The 27619-nt window shown below is 45.2% G+C and overlaps 1 protein-coding gene across 1 annotated transcript in view; it reads right to left on the bottom strand.

Annotated features, from left to right (window-relative positions):
• Positions 1–10531: 10531 nt before the first annotated feature.
• Positions 10532–27619, bottom strand: part of PTPN14 (protein tyrosine phosphatase non-receptor type 14) — a 518691-nt gene continuing 501603 nt past the window's right edge. Inside the window, exon 18 of the mRNA XM_083433273.1 lies at positions 10532–10544. Within this exon, the coding sequence (XP_083289399.1) occupies positions 10539–10544 (6 nt within the window). The 3' untranslated portion in view covers positions 10532–10538. The remainder of the gene's footprint in view (positions 10545–27619) is intronic.

Consider the following 27619-nt stretch of genomic DNA (forward strand, 5'->3'; position numbering starts at 1 on the left):
TAAATATAAAGTGGTTTCAAACTATTTATTTATTTAATTCCAGTTATGAAACATCTCGATGCTATTAGCAATAATAAACTGCGAGCAGCATTATCCGGCTGCGCAGTTTCAAGTGCATCTCTGCCCATATTTCTTTCCTGACAAAGATCGCCAGCCATGTCACCCTCCTTGGCTAAAACCAAGAATAAACTGATCATGTTATAAAGGCTGAAAATTGCACAGAGAGTTTCAATAGTGGATATTTCACACTCTGCAAACCACAGCCCACAATGAGCTCAGCTCCCAATTTATGGCTTATAATTAAAACAGGACCTGTTCCTGGTGCTGTACTTAAAGGTCCATGACAAATTCTGTGATAAAACCTGCATTTTAGACTTCATAGCTCTTCCAATTAGAAACTCATTAGCTTGTAGCTTCCTCCTCTCCCCAGCTGTATTCATGCGTGTGTTGTTTTTTTTTAAAAAAAAAACCTGGACTGAGTTTGACCGAACTAATATTTCTTGGTTATTGTTCACACAGGAATAAAACCCCTCCAGCAAATCCAGCAACTGTTAGTCACAATGAAGTTCCAAAGGAAGCTTACGACATAGTACTTATCTTTGACTAATAGTCTAGCAAACTACATGTTGCACGTTATGGAAAGTTTGGGGTCTAACAAAATGCTTGTTTTCTGTTTTCCACAAGACAGACAAAGGTAAACTCTGTTCTTAGGCCTTGAACTATGGAAGCACAGCATAGTCATGGCTACTAAAATACATGGCTAGTAGCCCAGCTGTCTATGGTCTACCTCCACAGTTGGAGGCAGCAAGGCTTCTGACTACCAGCTTCAGGAAACCACAGGAGGGGAGGGTGCTCTCCTGTTTGGGTCCTGCTTGTGGATTTAACATGGACATCAGGTTGGCCACTGTGAGAGCAGAACAGTGAACTAGATGATCCAAAAGGCTCTTCTTCTGTTCTTAAAAGGATGGTTCCTCTTTCTGCTGTGGACATTTCCTATTTCTATCCATTGTGCCTACTCAGAACATTTGACATGGCATGGAAGTTGATGGGAAACAGAGGTGGAAGGACTGTTGGACTTCCTGGATGATCATTAAGCCCAGAATTGGACCAGCCACCCCGCTCCAAATTAAGGCCACATTTGTACCATACAGTTGAAGCACAATCATACAACTGTACACAATTCTGATCAGCCATGGCTCCCCACCATAGCAGCCAACTCCTAGGGGCTGTCAAGCTTCAGGGAATCCAATCCCCTTCCCTCACAGCAGGCTGCCAGCAATGGATAAACAAGAAGCTCTTACCAACATCTTTTGTTCAATACTCACAGAGAGAGGCTTGGAAAAGCTACACTCGTAGTAATGGCGTTGCTCCACCCCCTTCCCTTCTCACTCATAATAATAATAATATAATAATAATTTATTATTTATGCCCCGCCCATCTGGCTGGGTTTCCCCAGCCACTCTGGGCGGCTTCCAACAAAATGTTAAAATACAGTGGTCTGTTAAAATTAAAAACTTCCCTAAACAGGACTGCCTTCAGATGTCTTCTAAAAGTCTGGTAGTTGTTCTCCTCTTTGACATCTGGTGGGAGGGCTTTCCACAGAGTGGGTGCCACTACCGAGAAGGCCCTCTGCCTGGTTCCCTGTAACTTGGCTTCTCGCAGTGAGGGAACCGCCAGAAGGCCCTTGGTGCTGGACCTCAGTGTCCAAGCAGAATGATGGGGGTGGAGACAACATCAACAACACCACTCTTCTAACGGTGACTGCTTAGGCCTGTTTGCCTTTTGTTCTCCTACTTTCAATGCTTGCTGGGTTCTGGGAGAAGGGGGCCTGGAATGCTTTCTAGTGATAACTAAGCCAGCTGTTCCTGCTCTGCTCCTCCCCCCTCCTCTTCTCCCATTATTTCCCAGCTTTGTCCTTCTTCTGTCTCTGAACTGTGACGCTCTGCAAACCACCGTTGTAAATCTATACTGTCTCTCTCTTCTCTGGAAGGTTCAGGAGGAGGGGGAGGTGGACTCCACCATTCCTCCTCAGACCAGTCCCTGACAGGGGCCAAGGACCCTTCACCTCCCCCAATAAAATATTTGAGGGAGCTAGCCCCTCCCCCAAGTTGATGGGCATTGCCATTCAAATGGTGTGCATGTTCTGCATCTTGTGAGCGATTATGCATGGCATGGCTTACCTGCATCCCCATATTTTATTCAGGTTTTCACCCCTGCTCCCCGCAAAGTTCCTGAGAACTCAACATTAATAGTGCTGAAAGTTGTTAGATGGTTCCTATTCCCCTCAGAGAGCTACCATTTCCAGAGTGATTTAGCAAGCCATCTTTCTTCCCGGGAAACTCTGAGAATGGTAATTCTCTGATGGGAACAGCAGTGCCCTATCAACTCTCAGCATCCTTAACAAACTACACCTCCCAGTATTCTTTGGGAGAAGCCATAGCTTTTTAAAGTGGTATGTAAATTAAGGTTACTAGACATCCCCGTTTCCCAGGGACAGTCCCCAGATTTACATATCAGTCCCCTGACAAAATCCATCTATTTAGTAGGAAATTGAAAAGTGTCCCCGGATTCATTGAAGAAAATCTGGTAACCTTAATGTAAATACTGTAAATATGTATGTATCTATTAAATTCATATATCACCCTTCAACTGAGGATCACAGGGCAGTTTATAGTATGGGGTAGATGCGGCCAAACTCTGGCTCACCAGTTGCATAAGATTTATATCACCCATGCTGTACATGATGCACTTCCATCAATGTCTCCCCTACCGAGGATATGTGCCATAGTTAAGTTTAAAATGTGGGGATACGTCTCCTTGGCATATTTTATTCACAGAGAGCCACCATCGGCCAACCTTTCTCATAAAGTGCTGAAATTTGCCCTTGAGGCATCAGATGGAGTAGTCAGATTGTCAAATAAGTCTGCTAATTGAAGTTAACACTGGCACAATATTTGCCTTCTAAAAATAAACACAACCAGGGAAGTTTGCAGGTTTACCACACACTCTCTCTCACACACACGTACTTTGGCAGGCTTAGAAAGACTTTGTGGAAGTGCATGGTGTATTGGTGGGGGGAAAGGCACTTTCGCTGGGGAACACAAAGACGTCTGGAAAAATAACCTCCTTCCAGTGGGAAACTAGAGGATTCCACCACAGTCACCAAAGCAACACTCTCCCATTGAGACTCATCAGAGAAGGGTGCTGCAGAGCGGAAGAGACACAAGCGACAAACCAACCAAAATGAGACAAAATTATTTGCATTTTTGTATCTTGAGGGAGTCAGGGAGCAGCCGCAAGAAATCAGTAGTTCTTCTTGTGCTTTGTCCAATTAATCAGTAACTTTGTGGCAATGCTTGCATTCATGAAAACACATTGAATGGACATCACATGCATCGCTTAGAAAGACCGACTCATGTGACATTCCAGGTGGATTTGAAAAGATAAGGAACACAGCACTTTCCAAGCATGAATGAGATGCTTAGAAACTCCATGTAAGACGCATACACCGAAAGGGCCCAAGCAGGTGTACACGTTTACTTACAATGTAATGTTTGCTCTCTTTTGGCATCCAAGTTTCATGCACTGAGGGGGAGAATGGGATGAGTCCCTCTTAGGCGTGGGGTGGCGGATACGATTCAGATTGCATTTAAAGGCAACCTTATAGAATTTGAACTTTCCAAAGCCGTACTTCCATAAGTCCCAGCCAACATGACCAATGGTCAGAGGTAATGGGAGCTGTAGCCCAAAATGTATGGACAGCACCATGTTGGCAAAGGCTGTAGATGATACAGAGGCGGACAAACCAATGGTCTGACTTGGTGTAGGCAGCTTCTTGTGCGTCACCCTAAATTCATAGGGCTGTTGTGGTGAGAGAATGTTGAATAACCCCCTGCAAGTTACTCCTTTCAAATGTGATAGATTTTCCGCTTCCTGATATGTACTATTGTGCCAATGTCAATGGAGTCACTGAAGCCATAGCACAGAAACTTGCAGTAGCTAATGAAATTTCCTTGGAGAATTTCATACAAAGTACAATATTTATATTAAAAAATGTGGACAATTTGACATGAGCAAAATAGTACGGCAATACAGTGATGGATAGATAAATAGTCCCTAAAACATACACTCGGCACAATTCCTTTTTTCTGGCCCTTGTCGCTGATAAATTTCCCTATCTTGTCCCTTATTTCCTCTTCTTCTTCTTCTTCTTCTTCTTCTTCTTCTTCTTCTTCTTCTTTTTTTTTTTTTTTGCATTTTGGGCAGTAATGTTATCATGGCCGGACTTGAGGGGCAGAAGTCCATGGCCCCACTCCACAGAATGAACAGGAGGGTCCCAAACACAGCAGGGTTGGCTTACCACATTTTGAAGGAATACACATTACAGTGGTACCTCGGGTTACCTATGCTTCAGGTTACATACGATTCAGGTTACAGACTCTGCTAACCCGTTTCAGGTGAAGAACTTTGCTTCAGGATGAGAACAGAAATCGGGCTCTGGCGGCACGGCAGCAGCGGGAGGCCCCATTAGCTAAAGTGGTGCTTCAGGTTAAGAACAGTTATAGGTTAAGTACAGACCTCCAGAACGAATTAAGTACTTAACCCAAGGTACCACTGTACTCTCTGAAGAGAGGCCCCACCTCCCCAAATTCCTTAAGTCCAGGGACTTAAAATAACCCAAACCACTGAATGTGGAGATGCCTTCTTAGAACACCTTCCTAGTTTTGCCATTATTCAGGGTTCAACTCCTCCCGCAGCAGTTCTAGAAATGAAAATGCTGAAAGAGTTGGGTGGGTTGTCTTGCCTCTAGTGCAAGAACAGGGAGCTTGTGGGCTTCGATCTGTTGCTGAACTACAACCGCCATAATTCCTGACCTGCAACTCCCAGAATTCCAGGCTGCTTGGAGCTGATGGGAGTTAGAGCTCAACAACACCTGAAAACTACCTCTTATTGTTGTTACTTATTTCATTTATTTATGAATCACTTCCCATGAAGCATCTTGATGAGATTTCAATATTTATAGATATAGATAAATCACATATATAAAAACAACAACAAAAACCACTGCATATATAAAAAGTAAAAACAATGATAGATAATCAATTCCAAATCCAATACAGATTTGGGAAGACTTGTTGAAAGAAGAAATTATTCAACAGTCTTCCAGAGACAACTGGAGGGAGGTCCAAAAGATAGCTGCTGCCACAATAGAGGCCTGATATTTTGCCATTGCCATTTATGCAGAATAGACCTCCTGAGAAGATGGTGGCTGTAGGAGCCAGTGCAGAGGTCAGTTGGGTATTGTCAGGGGCTGGACTGAGAAGGAATGGTGGGGACCGGGTCCCCCCCTTCCTGCACCTTCCCAAGAAGAGGACAGTATAGATTTAGAACAGTGGTTTGCAGAAGGTTCAGAGGTTCAGAGACTGCAGAGGGGAGAAGCTGGGAAATAGTGGGAGAGGAGCAGGAGGGAGAAAAAGCACCAGGAGAGAAACAGTTAACAGACTCAGTGTCTCTAGAAAGCATTCCTGACCCACCCCCTCTCCTAGGACTAGGTGTGGCCTGAGAGTAGTAGAACAGTATACAGAAAACTCAGAGGCAGAAAGCACAGATCAGCTGGGACAGAGGTGACGTAGAATAGGAGGAACTGAGGGGGTGGGACTTTACTTGGAGCAAGGCCATTATCTAAGAGAGACCACATTCCTTCGTCTCTCTCTCTGTGAATAGTGAATAAACTACTTAGTAAGAACTCTTCTTGTTTATCTGTTTCTTGGCATCCCACAGTGGGAGGGATAGGATTCCTTGAAGCCTTGACAGGTATATCGGGACACTGATTTCTCCTGCCCTAAGTACAAATGTAGATAAATGCGCACATGTTGAACACCAGGATAGGGCACAGACTAGCATTTTGCACCTGAAGTTGCTGAAATATACTTTGGCCGGTTGATAACACCAGGGGCAGACTTTCAAATGGCAGCGGCGCCCTATGCCAGGGCAAAATTCAGTGTGTATGTCTTGCCTCTTGCATTCTGTTCTGCTCAATTCACTACATCCTAGTTACAACATCCTGTGCAGCCCCTTCGGCTCAGCGTCTACTGGATGGAACCGGTCACGCTGCCCTAAATCTGCTGCTGCTGACGTACTGTGAGACAAGGATGTCTCTTCCTCTGCCTTCCTGCCCCAATATGTCTTAATGTAACCAACAACATGTTATCATGTTTTAAACCAGTGTTCTGCAGAGTATTGCAGGGTAAATCAAAACAGCAGCCAGCAAGTGGTTAAGCACAGTGCTATTTTTCCAGAAAAAAATGTGCCTGAACTTACCATGAACGCCTCCCTAGTTCTCTTATAATGGCAATGGTGCCCACCTGAGAGGTGCTGGAACTCAGTTCCGGTGAGTTCCAGATTTAAAAAAGCCCTGGTTAAGAACCACCAGCAACATGTCATATTGGAAGGGTACGTCTCACAGAATGAATCGTGGTATGAAAATTATGGGTGTTGCAAGCCTGTCACCATTTTTGTCTGTAAAATGTTGGAAGTGGGAAAAATAACAGCTTTTCCTTCCTGACTTATTGTTAAATAGCGGAGAACTCTATTAATAAAAGCGGTAATATGCCCTTGAGGCTTTTCTTTCTCTTTTCTTTTCTTTTTTGCAAGAGGGGGCTAGAGAACGTATGTCAACTCTTACCTTTTTTGCGCAAAACTTTCTTGAATAGCTCATTTACAGAGAAAACACTTGGAGAGATTATTTGTAAACTCTTTTAATGGGGTAAAGCCATCAAAATGGAAAAATCCAACTTTTCCTTTCTTCTTTTCTCCAAGAGAGCCATTAAGTGTGATTAAACCTTCAAATGGAAGGAACAATGGCTGCAGCCCTGTATTTAGCAATTCCATGTCTTTAATGGCACAAAGATTTCTTTAAAAGCTTGGGCATGAAAGGAGGCCGAGCGCTACAGTATTTACCAAGGGGGAGACGGATCGCTCCCTCGCAAATGGAGTGCGGCCCGGACATCGGGACAGCAACAAAAGCTGCAAGGACGGCTTCCTTGCATGGTGTCTCTGAAATAGAGCACTCGAAAGAGGCAGCAATTCTTGACTCAGCTTCGCCTTCCACAATGGGGGCATGATTACAGAGTAGGAGAGGCTTTCGGCAACAGCAAAACATCTCATTTATAATGGCATTGTAATTAGACAAGAGGTAGATTCCAAATCAAGAAGAGGGGTGGATTCTGCCCGCAGGATCTCGGAGGGGTGTGCAGATGTGGTGCATGAGAAGGCAAGGCAAGAAGAAGCACCAAGGGCGACTTGCTTGCCTTGGAAAGAGATGACAATCAGAGCCGGCGCACCCATGAGGCAAGGGGCGGTGACTGCCTCAGGTGGCAAAATCCAGCCTCCAGGGAATGTCACATCCTCGGCAGGCCCCCCTCCATGCTGCCTCTACAGTGGCTTCTTGGCAAATAAGCAACTCTGGTGGTCTCCCTCCACTCTTGTTTCCAATAAAGATGTTCCTGGTGTAGATCTTCTCCACTGTTGCAGGCTACTCCACTGTTGCTGGGTAGTGACCTTGCTATGCCTGTCATGGGGTCACCTGCTTTTGGGGCAGGGGCCTGGTAGGAATTTTGTCCATTTGGCTGATTGGCTGGTGCCATTTGGTTTTTGCCTACTGCGTAGCAAATTGTCACAACTTGTAAGGTTGCAGTTAGGCATTGTTTATAAAAATTGGTTGGGGGGGGTAAGTGCCTGCTCCTCCAATGCTGGTGCTGCAAGGGAATTCCGTTAAAGGAATCTGGGGACTTGCCATGCTTTTGTCCAAATCCCTGGCATCGGGTTTGGGCCACGCAAGCCCATGGGAGCATGCGGGGAGAGGTGAGGGTCTGATGGCTAGCTTCATTGATCGCCAGTATTGTTTTCCCTGACTGGCTTCCGCTGGAATCCGGAAGTCAGTTCTGTCCCTGGGGCATGGACAGACAGTTGCAACCAATGCCTAAGCAACCACTCACGTTTGTGTATTTAAATAAAGTTGTGGCCAAAATTATGCCAAAAACCTTAAACAAAAATTTCTGTGTGAAGTGTGAGTTAATTTGGGGTGGCTTGTGGACCTCGACATGCAACAGATTGATTTCAGAACATCAGAATATGATATCCAGCTAATGTTACTCTCAAACTGTTTCTTCTTCAGATCCAAACTTATAGCTGGTCTTTTCCAGCTTGATTCCAGCTTGCTTCCAATGCAGGAGTTTTAGCAAATTGCTGGTAATTTCTGCTTCCTACCACAATCCCAACTTAATTTTACTTCCCTCCCAATTTTGAAACAGCAAAGTGTCATCGTTCTCTCAATTCAAACCAATATTTGTTGTGAACTAGTGTCTCTTTTCGCTACCTGCACAGTCTGTGTGCTTGGCATGACAAAGCAGTCTCACTTCAGCATCTTTTCATATGCTCAAATGTTGCTCACTGAAACCTTTTTGGTGCTGATGGAAATAAAAATGTCCCTTGTTTACTCTTGCTCAGGACAATTTTGCCCGGACTCTGACTCTTTGCCAAAGGGATGAATATATTTAAGAGTTTGAATCTGAAACCATGTAACAACCAATAACATTAGAATAATTGTTCATACCCATTTCTGTGAAGACCACATCTCCAAGAAGCACCTTGGTTGTGCACATGTGCAAAAAAAATCAGAGATGATTTGAATAATTATATATAGAAAGCAAAGAACAGTGGCTTTGTAACACGGGATCTATAATTTGGGTGCCAAATTCTGAACAGTAACTGGATCAGTTTGTCCGTCGCTAACTTTGACACACAGCTTTGTTGAAAAGGATAACACGCAAAACCAGTTTTGTTCCTGTTAATAACACACAAAGCACACTTGTTCATGTTAATGGGTGTTTACCAGGTATATTTTAAAGCACAGATGCCTTCTGTCGAGTTTGCATGTTGAAATGCGAGCTAATAAGGGTATAGTGCAAATGTAGAGAGCTATGATCTGAAATAAAAGCAAATTAAACTATTTTGCAGTGTTGTGGCCATTAATAATGGCTATAAGGCAGGAGAGACACTTATACCAGAGGAAGTATTGTAATTATAGTGCAAAAAGCAAGTCCTTATGGAAAATGAAATTATGAATTGAGCCTTACACCCTCATGCTCCTCGAATTTGTATCATTTTTCCCCGCTGATAGTTTGAGGCCATCAGTCTCTATGGATGAGGCTGGAGCCACTGGTTGTACAATGGCACACACATTAGCAAAACAGATTTGATGTGTTCTGATGCTTCCTTCTGCTAACCTGTGGTGACCAGAAGCCATTATTTCCACGGGACACAATGGGCACCCGAAGCATTAACTTCTACATTATTGGAAGAAAGCAAAATGCATTATCGTGTGACCTCTAAGGAGATAATGTGTGTTATTGCCGTGCGGAGGGAGAGGGGGAGGGAGAGAGAGAAATGAGTTTTCTATAAAACTGTTTATGTATATGACAGTGATCTTGGTAGTTGTTCGGTTTGACCCCAAAGAGGAATGAGTGGTTCAGAGATACGGTATTTAGGGAGGTGATAACAAGAGCAGTAGTAGAGGCATCTGTCTTGAATAAGTTGAGATGGCACATTGGCATGTGGGGGGGGAATGGGTAATGTGTGTCATTGGGTAAGAGAGACAAAGGATGCCCTGGTCAGATGGGTCTGGCATGGCATAATGCGGAAAGCAGTGCACATGCCAGGGGAGGCTGACATTGCTACATTGGCTCAATTAATTAAATAAACACACCTGCAACTTGTCTTCCTGTGGACATTTTTGGGATTTTTCGTTTTGGTCAATTCACCTACACACACACCATGGAGAAAGGAAGTCAAGTTGATGATGATACACACACACACACACACAGACGGACATGGGTAGCACTGTGGTCTAAATCACTGCGCCTCTTGGGCTTGCCGATCGAAAGGTTGGCAGTTCGAATCGCCGCAATGGGGCGAGCTCACATTGCTCTGTCCCAGCTCCTGCCAATCTAGCAGTTCAAAAGTATACCAATGCAAGTAGATAGACAGGTACAGCTATGGCAGGAAGGTAAATTGTGTTTCCATGCGCTCTGGTTTCCATCACAGTGTTCCATTGCCCCAGAAGTGGTTTAGTCGTACTGGTCACATGACCTGGAAAACTGTCTGCGGACAAACGCCAACTCCCTTGGCTTGAAAGCGAGATGAGTGCCACAACTCCATAGTTGCCTTTGACTGGACTTAACTGTCCAGGGGTCCTTTACCCCCCCTCCTTTTCGTGAGATGGGGTCTCAAGGCAGCTCCAACAATTAAAACAGAACAGATAAAATGCAAAATTCTGATTGACTTGGGAGCTTCATGGGATGTTTGGGTTTCACATGGCTTTTGCTCAAATAGATGGAAACCCTTACTCATATTAGACAATGCTCAAGATTGCCCAATCTAGACATAGTGGGATTGGTGGAGAAATAGCGAAGGAGAAAAAAACTTCTCCCTCTCCACTTTCTCCACAGCATATAAATACTGGACCTCCCTCCCACATTTCAACTCTATACACAAACCATTGTGCTGTGGTTTTATGACACAGAAAATGTCCTGATCCCTGCATCTATGTGTTGGAGAGTTCACGGTGAAGCACATGGAGAATACCCGTGCCACCTGGGAAGGAAGACACAATGAGCTGAGCCTTTCTGTTGCACCAACGTAATTGCTCTGTGGGTCAGATTTTAAGGCTTCAATCCACTTTTATCGGATACAGTGGCTTCAACAGAACTACTCACATGCGGTCACCCACTTGGCTACAAACCATCCAAGAAAGATACGCCTTCAAAAAAGGGAAGGAAATTGACAGCCTCACGAAGACTTCCATGCAAGCAAACAAATAATACAAAAAATACAATTCTCAAAGTAAGAGAATTCTGGTTGCTTACACACACACACACACACACACACACACATACACGGTGTAGTATATAGAAAGCAATGAATATTGATTGGTGTGGAACAAACTAAACAAAACTGTATTGTACGAATGTTCAGGCAGATGGGCTCCTCCTGATGGGTTTCAGCAGGCCTTGCTCTTGTCCTAGAATATCTTATTCTCCTTGCTAAATGGTATTTAAGAGCATAAAATACTTTTTATGAAAATGCTTTTCAAGGCTAAATGACGTTGAAAGCCTTTTCTATAGTCCACATTGCTATTTAGGAGAGCATGTTATTTCTTTTTAATTTGCTCACTCATTCCTGAATAACTTTTCATAGGACTCCAGACACTGCAGTGTGACAGCTAAACCAAGGAGCATCGGATGCAATGGAATTGCTCTACAAGCAACCTTGCCAAAGGCCCTTTTTCGCTGCACAAAGCTGGCTCTATCTTTGTATATTGAGGGAGCTAAATCAATGTTAAATGCTTGGCTCTTTTTACAGGACAATGACCAGGACCTAAGCTGTGTCCTTCCTTTTTTGATTGACACTTGAAACGTTGAGTCGGAATCAGCCAGAGGCGCTGCTACAAGCCTGACGCCTCTGCTGGGGATAACAACTGGTGACATCTGCGGAAAGGCCGACAAAAGGCAGTTGAAAGCCGTGTTTGTTGCTTTCCCCTCTCAGATCTCCTCGCTTTCATGGAGCTCCTTCCTAGCTTTAATATTATGATTCAGCACCTGGCTCTTTTGAACCTTGCTTTAAACTTCAAAAGACGAGGTGGTATTAACAAACATGAAACGGAAAAGTGGCGGTAGTTTGATTTACTGTTGTCGTCTTATCAAGGGTTTTTTTTGTCACCAGCTGCCACTTCCTGTCATCTTTGGAACCATTATCATTTCTCTAAAATCTAAAAGACTCCACTTAATAACAGCTTTGAATGCAGGCAGGATCAGTAACGTAGATGGTGCTGGGGACGAAGGGACCGTCAAGTGAATAGAAAGCTGTTACCATTTTGGGTTTTTTTTTAAGGAACAAAACAAAAACAAAACCCCGAGCACAAATAATAATAAAAAAAAGCCGTAGTACTTTTTGTAGTGACCTTGATTTCAGCATTAAGCAAATCAAACCCAGGTCTATTGTTCTATCAGACTCTCATTGCGTGAATTCTGTTTTGCGTTTTCCTCGAGACCTTTTAGCTTTTTGTTCTAATAAAGACTAAAGAATTGCAAGGTACAAAATAATTATAATGCTTTCAGAAGGACTAACTTGTCGCAATTGATCAAGAGGAGGAGACACATCTTAGGGTAAATGTAGGGCAAATCTTAGGAGCATAGGCAGGTATCATATACTGAGTCAGGCCACTTGTGTGTCTGGCACAGTATTGTCTACACCTGTGGTTCCCACTATGGGGCACATGCCCTACAGGGGGAAAATTTGATTTTTAAGGGGGGGCAATGATTCTTCAACATCTACTCTATTCCAAACTTAAAAATGGAAGGCGTAATGCTGGTGGTCAACAAAAGAGGTTTAAAGACTCTCTCAAAGCAAATCTAAAAAAAATGTAGTATAAACACCGACAACTGGGAAACACTGGCCTGCGAGCGCTCCAACTGGAGAACAGCCTTTACCAAAGGTGTCATGGCCTTTGAAAACACTCAAACTCAGGACGAAATGGAGAAATGTGCTAAGAGGAAGCCATGGCTGGCAAACCCTCACTCTGATCAACTCCCACCTGGAAACCAATGTCCCCACTGTGGAAGGACATGTGGATCCAGTATTGGCCTCCACAGTCATTTACGGACTCACTGTTAAGACCATATTTATGGAAGACAATCTTACTCGGCTATGAGTGATTGCTGAAGAAGAAGACGAAGACGAAGACGAAGATGAAGACGAAGACGAAGACGAAGAAGAAGAAGAAGAAGAAGAAGGACGATGACAAATCCCAACATGGGGCACACCCCCCACAGGGGGGGGCAATTCAATTTTTAGGGGGGGCAATTCAAGGCTCCCTTGACCAATAAAGCGAGAGGAGCGCCGCAACCCCAGAGTCAGCCACAACTGGACCTAATGGTCAGGGGTCCCTTTACCTTTATGTGAATAGGAGTTCACTTCTTGAATAATAAGAATTATATGTCTGGGTGGGGGAGCACCAGGATTTCAGAGATGCTTAGGTGGGCCATGGCCTGTCACGGTCCGGTTTATGGGCGGTCAAAGTCCTGGCTGAGGACATCGGGACCAGGGGCAAGACGGCAGGGTGGGAGCAGGAATGGGAGTCCAGAAGCCAGGAGTCAGGAAGCCGAGGGTCCGAGGGTCAGGAAGCAAGGAGTCAAGAAACCAAACACAGTAAGGCAGGAAGTGTGTCGCTGTGGCAAATAGCCAAAGGGAAATGCTGACCTTATATCCCTTCCCAGCTCTTGCCACCAGGTGCTGTGAGTTACCAATTGGCCTCACCTGTGTGGCCGTGCCTTGCCTCTTCAGAACAAACTTAGGAAAGCCCCAGTCCTGCGAAGGGACCTGTCACAGGGCCTGGCTCCTGCATGCACTCCTAACATGGCCACAAAAAGGTTGGGAACTATTGGTCTACATGGAATGGCAACAGCTAGGTTGCAGCGCCACCTCAAGATGCTGGGGATTGAACCTGGAACCTCCTGCACGCAAAGCAGAATTTCTGCCACTGAGCTACAGTTCCTTCACCATTGCAATCCTAAGGCTGCAATCCTAAGGGGGAAGACTGCCTTATCTAGCACTCTTGCTAGAACACCAGAAGTGAGGTCACAGGAGCACTTTGACATCATTTCCCCTAGAAAAGGAAAAGGAAAAGGAAAAGGAAAAGGAAAAGGAAAGAAAAAGACTTCGCATAAGGAACAGCCAGAGGGAAATTTACAGGCCAATTTCAGAAGCAAATTTAAGAGCGATAACTTTAATGGAAGCTGTAAGGGAAGCTGTATGTATACACTATTTCCAGTGATGAGGCCCTTGCTCCTTCCCCTTTTTATAACTTCCTATGCCTTTTAGTCAAATGGCTTCCACAAGTTTTTGAAATGGGATGAAAACCTGCTAAACTTATTCACTGGAGCTATTAATTAGGGACAGGGTGTGCACTGTGAACAATGATTTCTACGCGACTTTCAGCATTCATCTGTATCCATCTCCAGCCCTTCAGATAGACTGGGTGTAAGCAGTATAAGATTTTATAGAGCACGTTAAATTGTGCCAGGAAACAGACCAGTAGGCAGTGGAGCTGTTGTAACAAGAGAGTCATGCATATATTCTCCTTATAACCAGCCCCAGTCAACAATCTGGTTGGAGCTCTTCAGGCCAGTTGAAGTTTCCTATGACTTTTCAGAGTGCGTTACAGTAATCCAAACAGTATGTAACTAAAGCATGCGTGTAATTGTGGCCGGATCAGACATCACCAGGAATGGTCACTATAGCTTTAACTCTGCATTTTTATGCTGCTTTATAAATAACTTAGAGACTGTTTTTCTAATAGGCAACTAATCAGTCAATCAATATAATAATACCTCCTGTGAGCTCAACATTGCGTGGCGAATTCCCTTCTCCCCCCAGTAGGAATAAAGACATATGACACTGTTATTTTTGATTAATGGACTAAAATTGGTCACAACTTTATTGGTTACAGATGATGAGCGGTATTGGCTTAGGCATTGGTCCTAACCGACTATCCAGCTTCAGCCTGTTTGCATGAAGACCGGGAAAGGTTAACACCAGCAGGGGGAGTCCTGCTGATGCACTTCAACTAGGAACTCCCCCGGGGTCACCACTCAGGTGGGGTGTGCCTTAGGCCCTCACCTCCATAGGCTTCAGACAGGGCCACACCCCCCAGAATCCTTTATTGGACTACCCTTCAATATGCGGGGGAGGTGATAGCGCTTCCTCTCCCCCTTCCATCTATATAACAATATCCATACCAATGCCTAACCGCCAAGGCCGAGGAAGTTGTGGCGATTTGCTACGAGGTAGGCGAAAAACCAAGTGGCTGGTGCCAATTTGCCAAGTGGAAAAAATTCCTACCAGGCCCCTTAACGGTGACCAACCGAGGTCCATAGCAAGGTCAGAAGGAAAACCTTGAAGGGTGGGCGGGCGGGAAACTGGAGCAGCTGAGCGGGAAAAGAGGGAGATCCCCGGCCGCGCCTGCATTAAATAGTGCAGGCCACACCCCCTGAGCCAGCCGATTGGCTGGCCAGGGGATGACGCGGCCGAGGATTCCCCTAATCACGTGGAGGCTCAGAGCCAGTGCCTGTGTGCATGATGGGGGTGTGAAGCCCGCAACACCACCACCTCCCTAGGTCGGAAATGGCTTTCTGAAGCTCTGTTGACTTACACCATGGCCCTATCTGTATTCCACATTTAAAGAGGAACTGATTGTTAAACCAATCTGAGAACCCTGAGAGAGGAACAGAGGCCTCTTAACAACTCTCAGCACCTTCCCAGGATTCTCTGGGGGAAGCCACAACTGTTTAAAGTGGTATGATATACTGCTTTAAATGTATAGGAGCCCCTATACATTTAAATGTATAGGGGCTAATGGGGCCCCTGTTTTCTTCAGTATTCTGGGCAGTTCCAAGCGCCTGTCATTCTTGAAGCACTTAAAGTGATTACAGACTGGAACCTCAGTCTGCCCCATCTTTTGGCCCAGATTTCCAAGATACGCAACAATTGTGTGTGTGTGCGTAATTGTTAGTATTGCTCACCTTTCTACCTTACACGGGGATCAGTGTCTAAAAAAGAAACAAGGCAGGGTGGGGTGGAGGAATCCTTGCCTAGTAAAAAGACATGTACATTATTTTATTCCGAACTTTGGCAAGTTCCTATGCAATCATCACAGTCCATGATCTGAAATTTGGGATTGTGATGAGACAGATTGAATCTGGAGATTATGCAAAGCTACTCTCCCTAAAGCGACTGCAGGACAACTTCCCCTCCAGCTTTCTCATTGCCAAGGCTAAACTTCTGACTGGTGGGCTTGGAAGAGGGTGAGGAAGTGACCATGATTAGCCAAGCCTGAAGTTGAAAGGAGTGTGGGATCCCCCATCTCTTTTTCTCAGGAGTGGCCTCTTAATGATAGGAAATTCCTCCCATGGACACATCATGTGTACGCAACCTTTGGCATTTTAAATGGTACTGCTTGCTTCTCCTTCTCTTTAGTGTGCTGTGTGGATGGAGTGCTTTCACCTGCATCCCTCTAGCTTTTGAAAGCTGGACAAACAATTCAACCCATACAATTGCCGCTGCCGTTTTGTTCTCTTGAATGATGTGCCATTTTACCACCTTATACAATCAAACATCTATCTCTTGATTTCTTTCTTTTTGAAGGGGGGGGGGGAGTCGTAATACATGGGACAAAAAAGCTGTTTCACTGCAAGACTAGCCCCCCTCTCTGCTTGACTTGGACATGTCAATTGTTCAGAAAACTGGATAAGTGCGATAAATAGGAACTCACAACTATATTAAGAACACAGTAGGAGCTCTGCTGGATCAGGCCAATGGTCCATCTAGTCCAATATCCTGTTTTCACATCCTACAACTCAGATGCTTGTAGGAAACCTTCAAGCAGGACTCCGGCACAAGACCCTCCTGTGGTCTCCACTAACTGGCATTCAGAAGCACTGCTGCCTCTGACCATGGAGGAAGAGCATAGCCATCATGGCTAATAGACATCCTTATCCTCCATTAATTTGTCTAATCCTCTTTTAAACGCGATGAAGCATGATACAAGGTCTCTGTTACAACTTTTTGACATTCTCAAAGCCACTGCCACAGGTTATTTTACCCTCGTTGAGACCTAAGATAAAGTGACCTATGATTATGGTTCTTGCGGAAAATAGATTCATGCAAACAGGTGATGATTCAAAAACCACCGTATGACATAAGAATAATTGCAAATATTATCATATTTGAATGGGCCCTTTATTAATACTAAATGCAAAGTGAAGCACAGGTTAAAGCAGTAATGTAGTGCACACAAACATTATTTTTTTGGGGGGGGGAGCATGTTTACCCCCTAGGCTTTAAAGGAAGAGACTTCAATCTATTCCGAAGACACTAAGGCCCCCAATGTCCAATCCGGGGTCTGTTGATGGGCAGTAGGTTACTGGAGCCTTGTGAGCAAGTCATGAAGCTGTTGGTGGGTAGATTTTGGTGGATGATAACCGTGAAATGATAGCGAACACTCAAGCAAAAGCAGGAGGATATCTAGGTCATGGATAGGATGGGATTTGCGGGGGGGGGGGGGATGTGGGTCCTCTCCAACCAACCCTGCATTGGATCCTACTCTCCTTTCATGACAAGAAAAGAAGTTAGGAAGACCCCCCTTCCCCAAGGAATACAGGGAAAGGAGCAAAAACGTGTCTGTGAAGTACTTCAGCAGCCCTGGCGGCCATATTACCCATGTAACGAGGCCAAAAGGAAGCTTGAAAAGCTGGTTGAAGCTGACAGGCTGGGTTACATTTCTCAAAAGGAGGTTAATCAAGGATATAGCCAGGATCCAACTGCTTTGAGGCAGGCTTACCAGCAGGAGGCTGATTCAGGCCAGATCCAACCTCTTCGAGGCTGGCTACAGGAAAAGAATAAACGGCAGAGCGTGATCAGTCAACCCAGCTGCAGAACTGGCTGTGGGACTGTGAAGTGGTGCTCTGTCTTGCCTGCTCCATCTCTCTCTCTTTTTGGAAGCGATGCGCGAAAGGGTTTAGGCAATGATTTCCATGCATATGTGTAGGAAAGTAGGGAAACGACTGACTACTAAGCGATAATTATTGACTATTACAGCCACACTGATCACATCCTTGAACCTCTAGCAGGCCGATAATGTGTGGTTTGTTTGCTGCAAGCTCCCAGCAGATACATACAGGATACAAACACACACACACACACACACACAGAGAGAGAGAGAGAGAGAGAGAGAGAGAGAGAGAGAGAGAGAGAGAGATACTTCTTGTTAAAGTGATTTGCTTAAACAAATGCCACTTGTGCTTATCCCAAACTCCTCTTCCACAACTTCTCCCCTCAGAAAGAGATCCAAAACGGCTCAAAGTCATCTACTGATATTGGCAGTAATTCCCAAAGTGTGCAGCTATGTTCAGTGTGAGGGAGGCCACCGGATGGTTTGGAAAAAACAAAGCAACTGTCTTGGTATGCACGCACTGCTCAGTGCCAATTGTGCATGTGTGGATCATTGCATTATATTGTTTAGACACTAGGTGACACTGGACTTAGTTGTATCCAGGAGGTGTCAGGAGTTTCCTGTTACTGTTCTGTTTTAGTTCAAGAGAGACAATAAAGTTCTTGTTTGGCTTATTCTTTGCAAAACTCTCATGAGACCCAACAATCAGCTGAGAAGATCTGCAAGAAAGTGCTTTGTTTTGAGGCTTAGTGAGACCCAACAATTGCATTGTAACATAACGTAACAAAGTAATGGGGATGCGGGTGGTGCTGTGGGTTAAACCACAGAGCCTAGGACTTGTCGATCGGAAGGTCGGCGGTTCGAATCCCCACAACGGGGTGAGCTCCCGTTGCTCGGTCCCTGCTCCTGCCAACCTAGCAGTTCGAAAGCACGCCAAAAAGTGCAAGTAGGTAAATAGGTATCGCTCTGGCGGGAAGGTAAACGGCGTTTCCGTGTGTTGCTTTGGTTCGCCAGAAGTGGCTTTGTCATGTTGGCCACATGACCCGGAAGCTGTACACTGGCTCCCTCGGCCAATAAAGCGAGATGAGTGCCGCAACCCCAGAGTCGGCCACGACTGGACCTAATGGTCAGGGGTCCCTTTACTTTTTAACACAGTAATTAGGCCCTCTGCAGACTGATCCACTGGCCTTGTATTTATTTACAGTGGTACCTCCGGTTAAGTACTTAATTCGTTCCGGAGGTCTGTACTTAACCTGAAACTTAACCTGAAACTGTTATTAACAGAAGCACGACTTTAGCTAATGGGGCCTCCTGCTGCCACCCCGCTGCCGGAGCCCGATTTCTATTCTTATCCTGAAGCAAAGTTCTTAACCTGAAGCACTATTTCTGGGTTAGCAGAGTGTGTAACCTGAAGTGTATGTAACCCGAGGTACCACTGTATTGGCAATGACATCAGCTCGAAGTAGAAAGTAAGAAATATTAGGACTCCCTTGACACAATTTGTGGTGTAGCTGACGTAGGGAGATCCCAGAAAACATTTGCATTACCCAGAAAGTATGCTCCCACCCCTGAGCTCTGCTTGATTAGATTCATGAAATCATCGAATTCTAGAGTTGGAAGTGACCCTGAAGATTATCTAGCCCAACTCCCTACAATGCAGGAATATGCAGCTGTTCCTTACTGGAATCAAACCTGCAACCTTGGTGTTATCAGCACCACACTCTAACCAGCTGAGCGACCAGCCTAGTCCTAGAGAAAGGGGAGCACAGCTGTCCCATGAGTAGGATATCCTCCCGTTACTCTGTACACATTGCTGTTGTTTGCGTCAAGTATGCCTTCAACTTTTCATCAAGATAAGAAAGAGGGGGAAAGGAAGTCCTTTGCTTTGAGTATTGGCAGACACTTGGGCAGGCTTCAAATAATTGGTAGTTCTGAAGCCATAAAACTTAAATTCTGCTCAGCCAACAGGCACATCAGGTTCTGTTTATTTCACTTTCACGATTGATCCTTGTCACAAGATTGATGGGTGCTTTACCTGATTTGGAAGAGAGGGTGTGTGGTGTGGAAAGGTATTCAGAATCTGTCCATTTCATAGGATTCTGCATATGCTCTCCCAGGGCAAATGAATAGGAAGAAATATCAGGGAAGGGTGAGTGGTTTCTACATCATCATTCCGTACCCAAAGGAAGGAGATCACAAAGAAATTCCTCCAGGACTTCAGTTATGTACAGGTAGTTTTAGAACCTGGTCTTAATGGTCTTGTGGAGGGGAGGGAATACAATTTCAATGGCTGTGCATATATTAAACCACTTCAAATGATCTTATGCCCCCTTTTTAGATGGTGATGGGCATTACTTTAAGATGTGGTCTGGATACATACCATATATTTAAAGCACATTACTTTTCCCAAAAGACCCTAGGAACTGTAGTTTGTTAAAGGTGCTGGGAATTGTAGCTTTGTGAAGGGTTAGCTGAAGGTCCCAGGATTTTTTGGTGCTGGTGGGGACCTACATGCTTGAAATGTACTTTGAATGTATAGTTTTTATGGAGCTGGGGTGATCCAGTTCTGCTGTGCTCAGGGGCCCTCCTGCTCCTCCTGTTGTGTGGTGCCATGGACTCTTGCCCCAAAGCCCTGCCCTGACGCCACCCTTCGCTTCAAAGGCCATTTCCCCGAGACTGTTAACAGTTCATAAAACAGGCTCCTTGTCAGGACACGACAGCGCAGTTATTTGATGGATGCAAAAACGCCCCTTTTTCGTGGAAAGCCACTGAGAGGCCTCCAGCTATAACCAAGAGCATGCCACACACCCATCGATTACAGCAAGCCCTGTAATAAGCCGCATTTGCTGAAGGATGTTCACATCTGAAGGGCTTACAGCTTTCTTGAAGCCCCCTCGCCCCAGCCGGTCACCATGTGGGGGTGTGCCTTTGAAGCAGCCCCCCTCACAGAAAATGCATTGCATCAAGCAAGAGCAAGGCGGGGGGAATCAAAAACACCACCGCACAAAAACTCCATTTGCAGAAATCATTTCTCCTGCAGCCTGACAAGTCACTTTGTATTGGCATTGGTGCTGTTTACCCAGCTTCCTATGGATTTTCCTCTCCTCCCTCCTTGTTAAATGCTGACAAAATCAATGGTTGAGAGGCCAGGCCATTCCCGATCCCTAGTCTTTTGTTTTCTGTTGCTTTGGGTGGACTTAACAAAAAAGAATTGACAAGTTCATCAACACACTAATATATATAGAGAGAGAGAGAGAGAGAGTGTTACGAAAGAAAAAATCAGGCAGTTCTTTCCTGCACCAAAGGTGCATTTAATATCTCCTTTATTTACTGCTCTTCAGGCTTGTGTCTCCAGTCATGCTATGATTGTTCCATATTGTGATTCCTTTTTAAATAATTGGGAAACCTCTTACTGATGGGTGTTGCATTTGCCGTTAGTGAGACGAAGCATCAGGTTCTGAATCAAACATACTGATGCACCTTCATCTTCACATACAAGATGGGAAACAAGACATAGCTGAGGTGTAGAGCATCTACTCTGTGTGTCAAAGGTCCCGGGTGTCTCCAGGCTAGGACAACAACTCTGTGAAGCAGGTTAGGCTGTGTCAAAGTCAATCATGGCTGTGTTGGGATTTGAACCCTGGTCTCCCAGGTTCTGCTCCATCTCTGTGACCATTAGAGTGTAACCACTACACCACACTAGAATATGTGGTTTATCACACATATATCCAAGGGCTGTGAGTACTATGGTGCTGAGAATCTCACACTTCAGAAATTACACCATGTCTGGGTTTGAACTCTGGACTCCCAGGTCCTAGTCTGTCACTGTAACCACTGAATACCCCTGGTGTATGTGGTATATCAAACCCATGTGCAATGGTTGTGAATACTATTGCAGAGCCAACACCTCAGAAATTCCGCCATGCCCTTGCCTCAGCCCTCAACCCATTCAATTAGGCAACAATTACGAGACTACCAACAGAGATGAAAACTGCAGGAAACCTTTGCAGCAAAACATAATACGTCGGTGACGAACTGACACAAAGCTCTGGAGAACCCCCAGTTCCTGTCACTAAACTGTCCCATAGCAAATGTCAAGCACCTTCTATTCCAAAACAAACCCAGCCTAAATTCCTTTCACCAAAGTAGGATGACTCATGGCAAGTTATTACGGCGGCCCGCTTGGAGCACCTCCTAGGATGTCGGCTTCATTAAAAAAATATTCCATATATTTAAAAAAGAAAAAGAAAAGAAAAGGAAGCCCATTACAGGCAAGCCCTTTGACAGACAGGAGATTAGCTCAGTCATAACAACAAACCTGCCTGGATCAAATCCAACACCCAGATCTGTTCCAGTATTGTGGGTTTAACAGCAGCCATCCAGATACCTGCAGAAGCTCACAAGCTGTTTGTTATGGTCACAGCTATCCCCTATGGTTTCTTTTGAAACCTGGTACTCAAAGGCTACACTAACTCAAGACAAGGTACCATTTAGTTACTTGGGACCAGCAAGGGGTAGAGGACATCTGGCCTCAGAGCTGAATGCAGACCTCCAGGCCTCTCTACGTGGCCCTAGAAGTCTCACTGGGCCACACCCCTTCTCCAGCCGCACCCCTCACCTGCCCTCCTTTGCACCCCACATGCTTTTGACTGGTTGTCTTTCACGTGTCCTTGACTTCTAATAATGTTCCTTGCTTATACGGATGGAAGATAGTGAGGGGGTCTAGGAGAAAAATAGCCTACCATATAAAGGTAAAATGTATATTCATTGTTCCAATACTTTTGCCTCTAGTTCTGCCTACCACTCGCATGTGGCCCTTGGAAGATTGCTCGGAAGGTAATGTGGCCCTCAGGCTGGAAGATATTCCCCACCCTTGCATTAGACAGCTGTTGCCCAGAGGTGAGGAGCAGTGATGAGGTTCTGAGGGACACAGCTATGTATACCACATGGCCTGCCCTGCACCCCCTAAGATGTCTCTCACACAATATTCTACTGTCCAGTCAGCTTCTCTACGTGAAATGGGAGGATCATCACCACCTGCAGCTGCTCATAGACCAAACTGTAAATCTGAACACACTTAGTAAGGGAGTAAAACCCACAGCAGGGATTCTTTCTGAGTGTCACCAGTGTCGAAGCAATGATTCTTCAACATCAACTTCGTTAGACTGGTCATGTGGTTTGGATGCCTGATTATCAAGCAACTACAGTGCACGCTCGGGTTGCAAACGTGATCCATGTATGAGGCACATTCACAATCTGTAGCATTCTCAACCTGCAGCACCGGGTCTGCGCACACATGGGTTGCGATTCGGGGCTTCTGCACATGCGCAAAGTGTGATTTAGTGTGTCTGCACATGCGCGAGCGCTGAAACCCGGAAGTAACCCGTTCCAGTACTTCCGGGTTCGGCGTGGTGTGCAACCCAAAAACACGTCACCTGAAGCATCTGTAACCCGACGTATGACTGTACTCTAGTCCCAACTTAAGAATGGAAAGCGTAATACTGGTGGTCAACAAAAGAGGTTTAAAGATGCTCTCAAGGCAAATCTTTAAAAATGTAGTATAAACACCCACAACTGGGAAACACTGGCCTGCAAGCGCTCCAATTGGAGAACAGCCTTTACCAAAGGTGTGATGGCCTTTGAAGACACTCAAACTCAGGACAAAAGGGAGAAATGTGCTAAGAGGAAGGCACGCTTGGCAAATCCTTACTGTGATCAACTCCTGCCTGGAAACCTATGTCCCCACTGTGGAAGGACATGTGTATCCAGTACTGGCCTCCACAGTCACTTATGGACACACCATTAAGACTGTGTTCATGGAAGACAATCTTACTCAGCCACAAAGAAGAAGATTTCTGAGTTGACTGCTTAGCATTGTGCTGCTAATGATGAAGAATTCATCTAGTCATGTTTCAGATCTAATCTTGAGTTCGTCACCATGTCTTGATGATAGACAAACCCCGTCTTCCATACATTGGTATGTGTTTGTGAAGATTTCTGTTCCTCTCTATTCCAAAGGATCTGTAGGAGTAACAAAGACATAAGTACCTAAGGCCAATGGCCCATCTTGTCCAGCATCCTGTTCTTACAGTGGTCCTCCAGAGGTCTGTGGGAAGCCTAAAAGCAGGGCCTGAGCACAAGAGCACTCTCAAACCAGCCATTACATAAAACCAATGTATGTCAAAGCATATTAAGGTTCTATATACTTGCTTGGCAATTCAGTAAAAGCAAGACTATCTGCTAATGATAATATTTAGATATAGGGGAATGTCCAGGACACAGAACTCACACTTCAATCTGCGGAATGGACATATAATGTTTATTACGCACTTGCTAACATCTGGATCCATTGATAGTAATAAGGTCCAGTCCATTAGGTCCAGTCGTGGATGACTCTGGGGTTGCGGCACTCTTCTCACTTTATTGGCCAAGGGAGCATACCTTTCAACTTTTCCCTTTTCTTGTGAGGAATCCTATTCGGAATAAGGGAATTCCCCTTTAAAAAAGGGAAACACTGACAGCTATCCAAGGGAGCCGGCGTACAGCTTCCGGGTCATGTGGCCAGCATGACTAAGCTGCTTCTGGCGAACCAGAGCAGTGCACGGAAACGCCGTTCAACTTCCCGCCAGAGCGGTACCTATTTATCTACTTGCACTTTGTGCTTTCGAACTGCTAGGTTGGCAGGAGCAGGGACTGAGCAACCAGAGCTCACCACATCACGGGGATTCAATTGGCAAGCCCTAGGCTCTGTGGTTTAACCCACAGCGCCACCTGCGTCCCTCCATTAATAGTGGGTGTGCTGAAATGATTATTTGGTATTCACTGGCAGAGGTGCCCAATGGAAGTTTGATCCCTCCTCAGCTTTGGAACAACAGTATCCCCGTCTGCATCCTGCCAATGCCACACCACAAAGTACTTTCAAGAGCCCCATTCACTTTCAAATGCAGTTTTCAACATGACGTGGAATGAAGCTGTTATGTGAGGAGCAAAAATCCCAACATTCACATGGTGGCCGGAACTTGTCATATGCTTCCTTAGACCCCTATCTAATTTTGAAAAACAAGTACACCAAGCTCCCTCTTTTAAGAACTGTCCTCTAACGGAGTCTTTGCCTGGCCTCCTTTTTGCATTCATTTCCCTCCAAACTGTCAGTCAACGTCAGAAAGGATGTATGAATCAAAACTCCTGTTCTGATGGAATTATAGAAACTTGCAGGGGGGGGGGAGGGAAACCCCCACAGGTGAAATTGTGTCAAATGCAGGTTTAACTACATAAATCCTCCTCCCACCCTCCACTCTTCCTTTTAAATTGAGACATCTGTCTAATCTCGCTACTTTTGGGTAAATGAATATAGGCACCACTGAAGCTTATCTGAGCCCGATGTTAAAGGAAAAAAACATTTCAATGGGCATATTTTCACCTGTCAGCATTTACTCTGGAGTTCATTCTCCTATATTAATGCAACTGACATCGAAATGCTTCAAATGAATGTTAATGTCAACTCTACTACAACACTCATTCTTGCCCGTTTTGAAATGGGGATTCAGTCCTTGAACCCAATTGCAAGCGGAAATGGTACCAAAGGCTGATAAGATTTGTCAAGCTTCCGCCAGCAATGAGTGGGAAGACTGTCACTTAAGAAGAGGAAGAGTTTGTATTTGATATCCCGCTTTATCACCACCCGAAGGAGTCTCAAAGCGGCTAACATTCTCCTTTTCCTTCCTCTCCCACAACAAACACTCTGAGGTGAGTGGGGCTGAGAGACTTCAGAGAAGCGTGACTAGCCCAAGGTCACCCAGCAGCTGCATGTGGAGGAGCGGGGAATCAAACCCGGTTCACCAGACTACAAGTCTACCGCTTTTAACCACTACACCACACTGGCTCTCTTAAGAACAGCACTCCTGAGAAAGGTCCATCTAGTCCAGCATATTGCAACCATTATTAGTGGAGATAGAACACAACTAGTGTGTCTCGGAGCCCTTGATAGCGTTTTCCTCCAAGAATTGGTCTAATCTTCTTCTAAAGCCATCCAAGTTGGTTCCCACCTCTGCCTCCTGTGGGAACAAGGAACAGATTCTCCCCTCAACCATGAGCCCTGCGTCCATTGAGGGACCCTGCCTATTCAAGGGTCTATGGACATGAACAGGTTTCAGTGGAGGTTGACCCATTAGGAGAAACAGGGCACTGCCCCCATCAACCTCAGTCTGCCCTCAGCCAATCCCCACCTGCCTGCCTTCTTACTTACCACCACTTAGGGGGCAGCTCTGGTTATCATTGGCTCTGGCTCCACCTATCACCCGTCTCCTTGCCTTTCACCCCACCATTCCCAATCGGCTCCAGCCACCAATGACTGACTCTTTCAACGTTGTAATGAACTTCCATATGGAAAGGGGCTACCAGCCAAAAGAGTGGGGGGAACCCCATCTCATCTTCTGCACACATTAAAAAAAATCATAGAATCATAGAAATAATAATAATAATAATAATAATAATAATAATAATAATAATAATAATTTTTATACCCCGCCCTCTCCGGCCAGGGCTGGGCTCAGGGTGGCTAACACCAAATATGAATTACAATAAAATGTAATAGAAAAAACAACAACAACAAACGAACAGTTAATTAAAATACAGCTTAAAAAACAGCTTCTGGAGACAGGGCCTTTAATGTTAGAGGGAAGTCTCAACACTAGTCTAATTTCATTTCTGGGCATCTAACGGGTTCAACGCTTGTGGGCAATGAGGCTTTGCATACAGTTCAAACCCTACTCAAAGGCCACATTCGCAATATATACAGTGGTGCCTCGCAAGACGAAAAGAATCCTTTCCGCGAGTCTTTTCGTCTTGCGGTTTTTTCGTCTTGCGAAGCAAGCCCATTAGCAGATTAGCTCTATTAGCGCTATTGACAGTTTAAGGGCTAAAAACGGCTTTTTAAGGCTTAAGGGATTAGCGGTTTTGCTGCTAAAATGCTTTTAGCAGCTTAGCGCTTCAGAAAAAGGGGTTTTGGAGCGGGAAAAAATCGCAAGAATTTTCGTCAATTTTCGTCTTGCGAAGCAAGCCCATAGGGAAATTCGTCTTGCGAAGTGCCTCTGCAAACGGAAAACCCTTTCGTCTTGCGGGTTTTCCGTCTTGTGAGGCATTCGTCTTGCGGGGCACCACTGTATTTAACACGCTATTAAATTGCCATGGAATTTCCAGAGCTGGAGTTTGCATAGTCCCCTGTGAAGAGGGGTTAAACCTCTCTGCAGATTGTAGCTCTGTGAGGGGAATAAGAATAAGAATAATTTATTATTTATACCCCGCCCATCACTCTGGGTGGCTTCCAACAAAATTTCCCCAGTCACTCTGGGCGGCTTCCAACAAAATATTAAAATACAGTAGTCTGTCAAACATTAAAAGCTTCCCTTCAGATGTCTTCTAAAAGTCTGGTAGTTGTTGTTCTCTTTGACATCTGGTGGGAGGGCGTTCCACAGGGCAGGTGCCACTACCGAGAAGGCCCTCTGCCTGTAACTTGGCTTCTCGCAGTGAGGGAACCACCAGAAGGCCTTCGGCGCTGGATCTCTGTGTCCGGGCTGAACGATGGGGGTGGAGACGCTCCTTCAGGTATACTGGACCGAGGCCGTTTAGGACTTTAAAGGTCAGCACCAACACTTTGAATTGTGCTCGGAAACGTACTGGGAGCCAATGTAGGTCTTTCAAGAATAGGGGTCCTCTCACGACTCTCAGCACCCTGAACAAACTACAGCTCCCAGAATCCTTTGTGGGAAGCCACCGCTGTTCAAAGTGGTATGATACTGCTTTAAAGGCAGGGTGTGCAAGCGGCCAAAGACATCTCAACCTTGACTTTCTGTTTTCCTTTCACAAACCCTTCGTTCCTCTCAAAACACTCCTCCCCCCCCCTCCACAGACATGCACTCATGAGTGCTCCCACATGAGTCGCAGTTATCAGAATAATAATTAACAGGCTCTCATTAATTTGGGATCAAACAATGGCCCCTAATGAAGCCGAGCACAGCCAATGTGCTCCCTGGAAGGGAGGCTCAAGCTCTCCTT

This window comes from Podarcis tiliguerta (genome assembly GCF_965153285.1).
Source record: "Podarcis tiliguerta genome assembly, chromosome: 3".
NCBI classification, from domain to species: domain Eukaryota; kingdom Metazoa; phylum Chordata; class Lepidosauria; order Squamata; family Lacertidae; genus Podarcis; species Podarcis tiliguerta.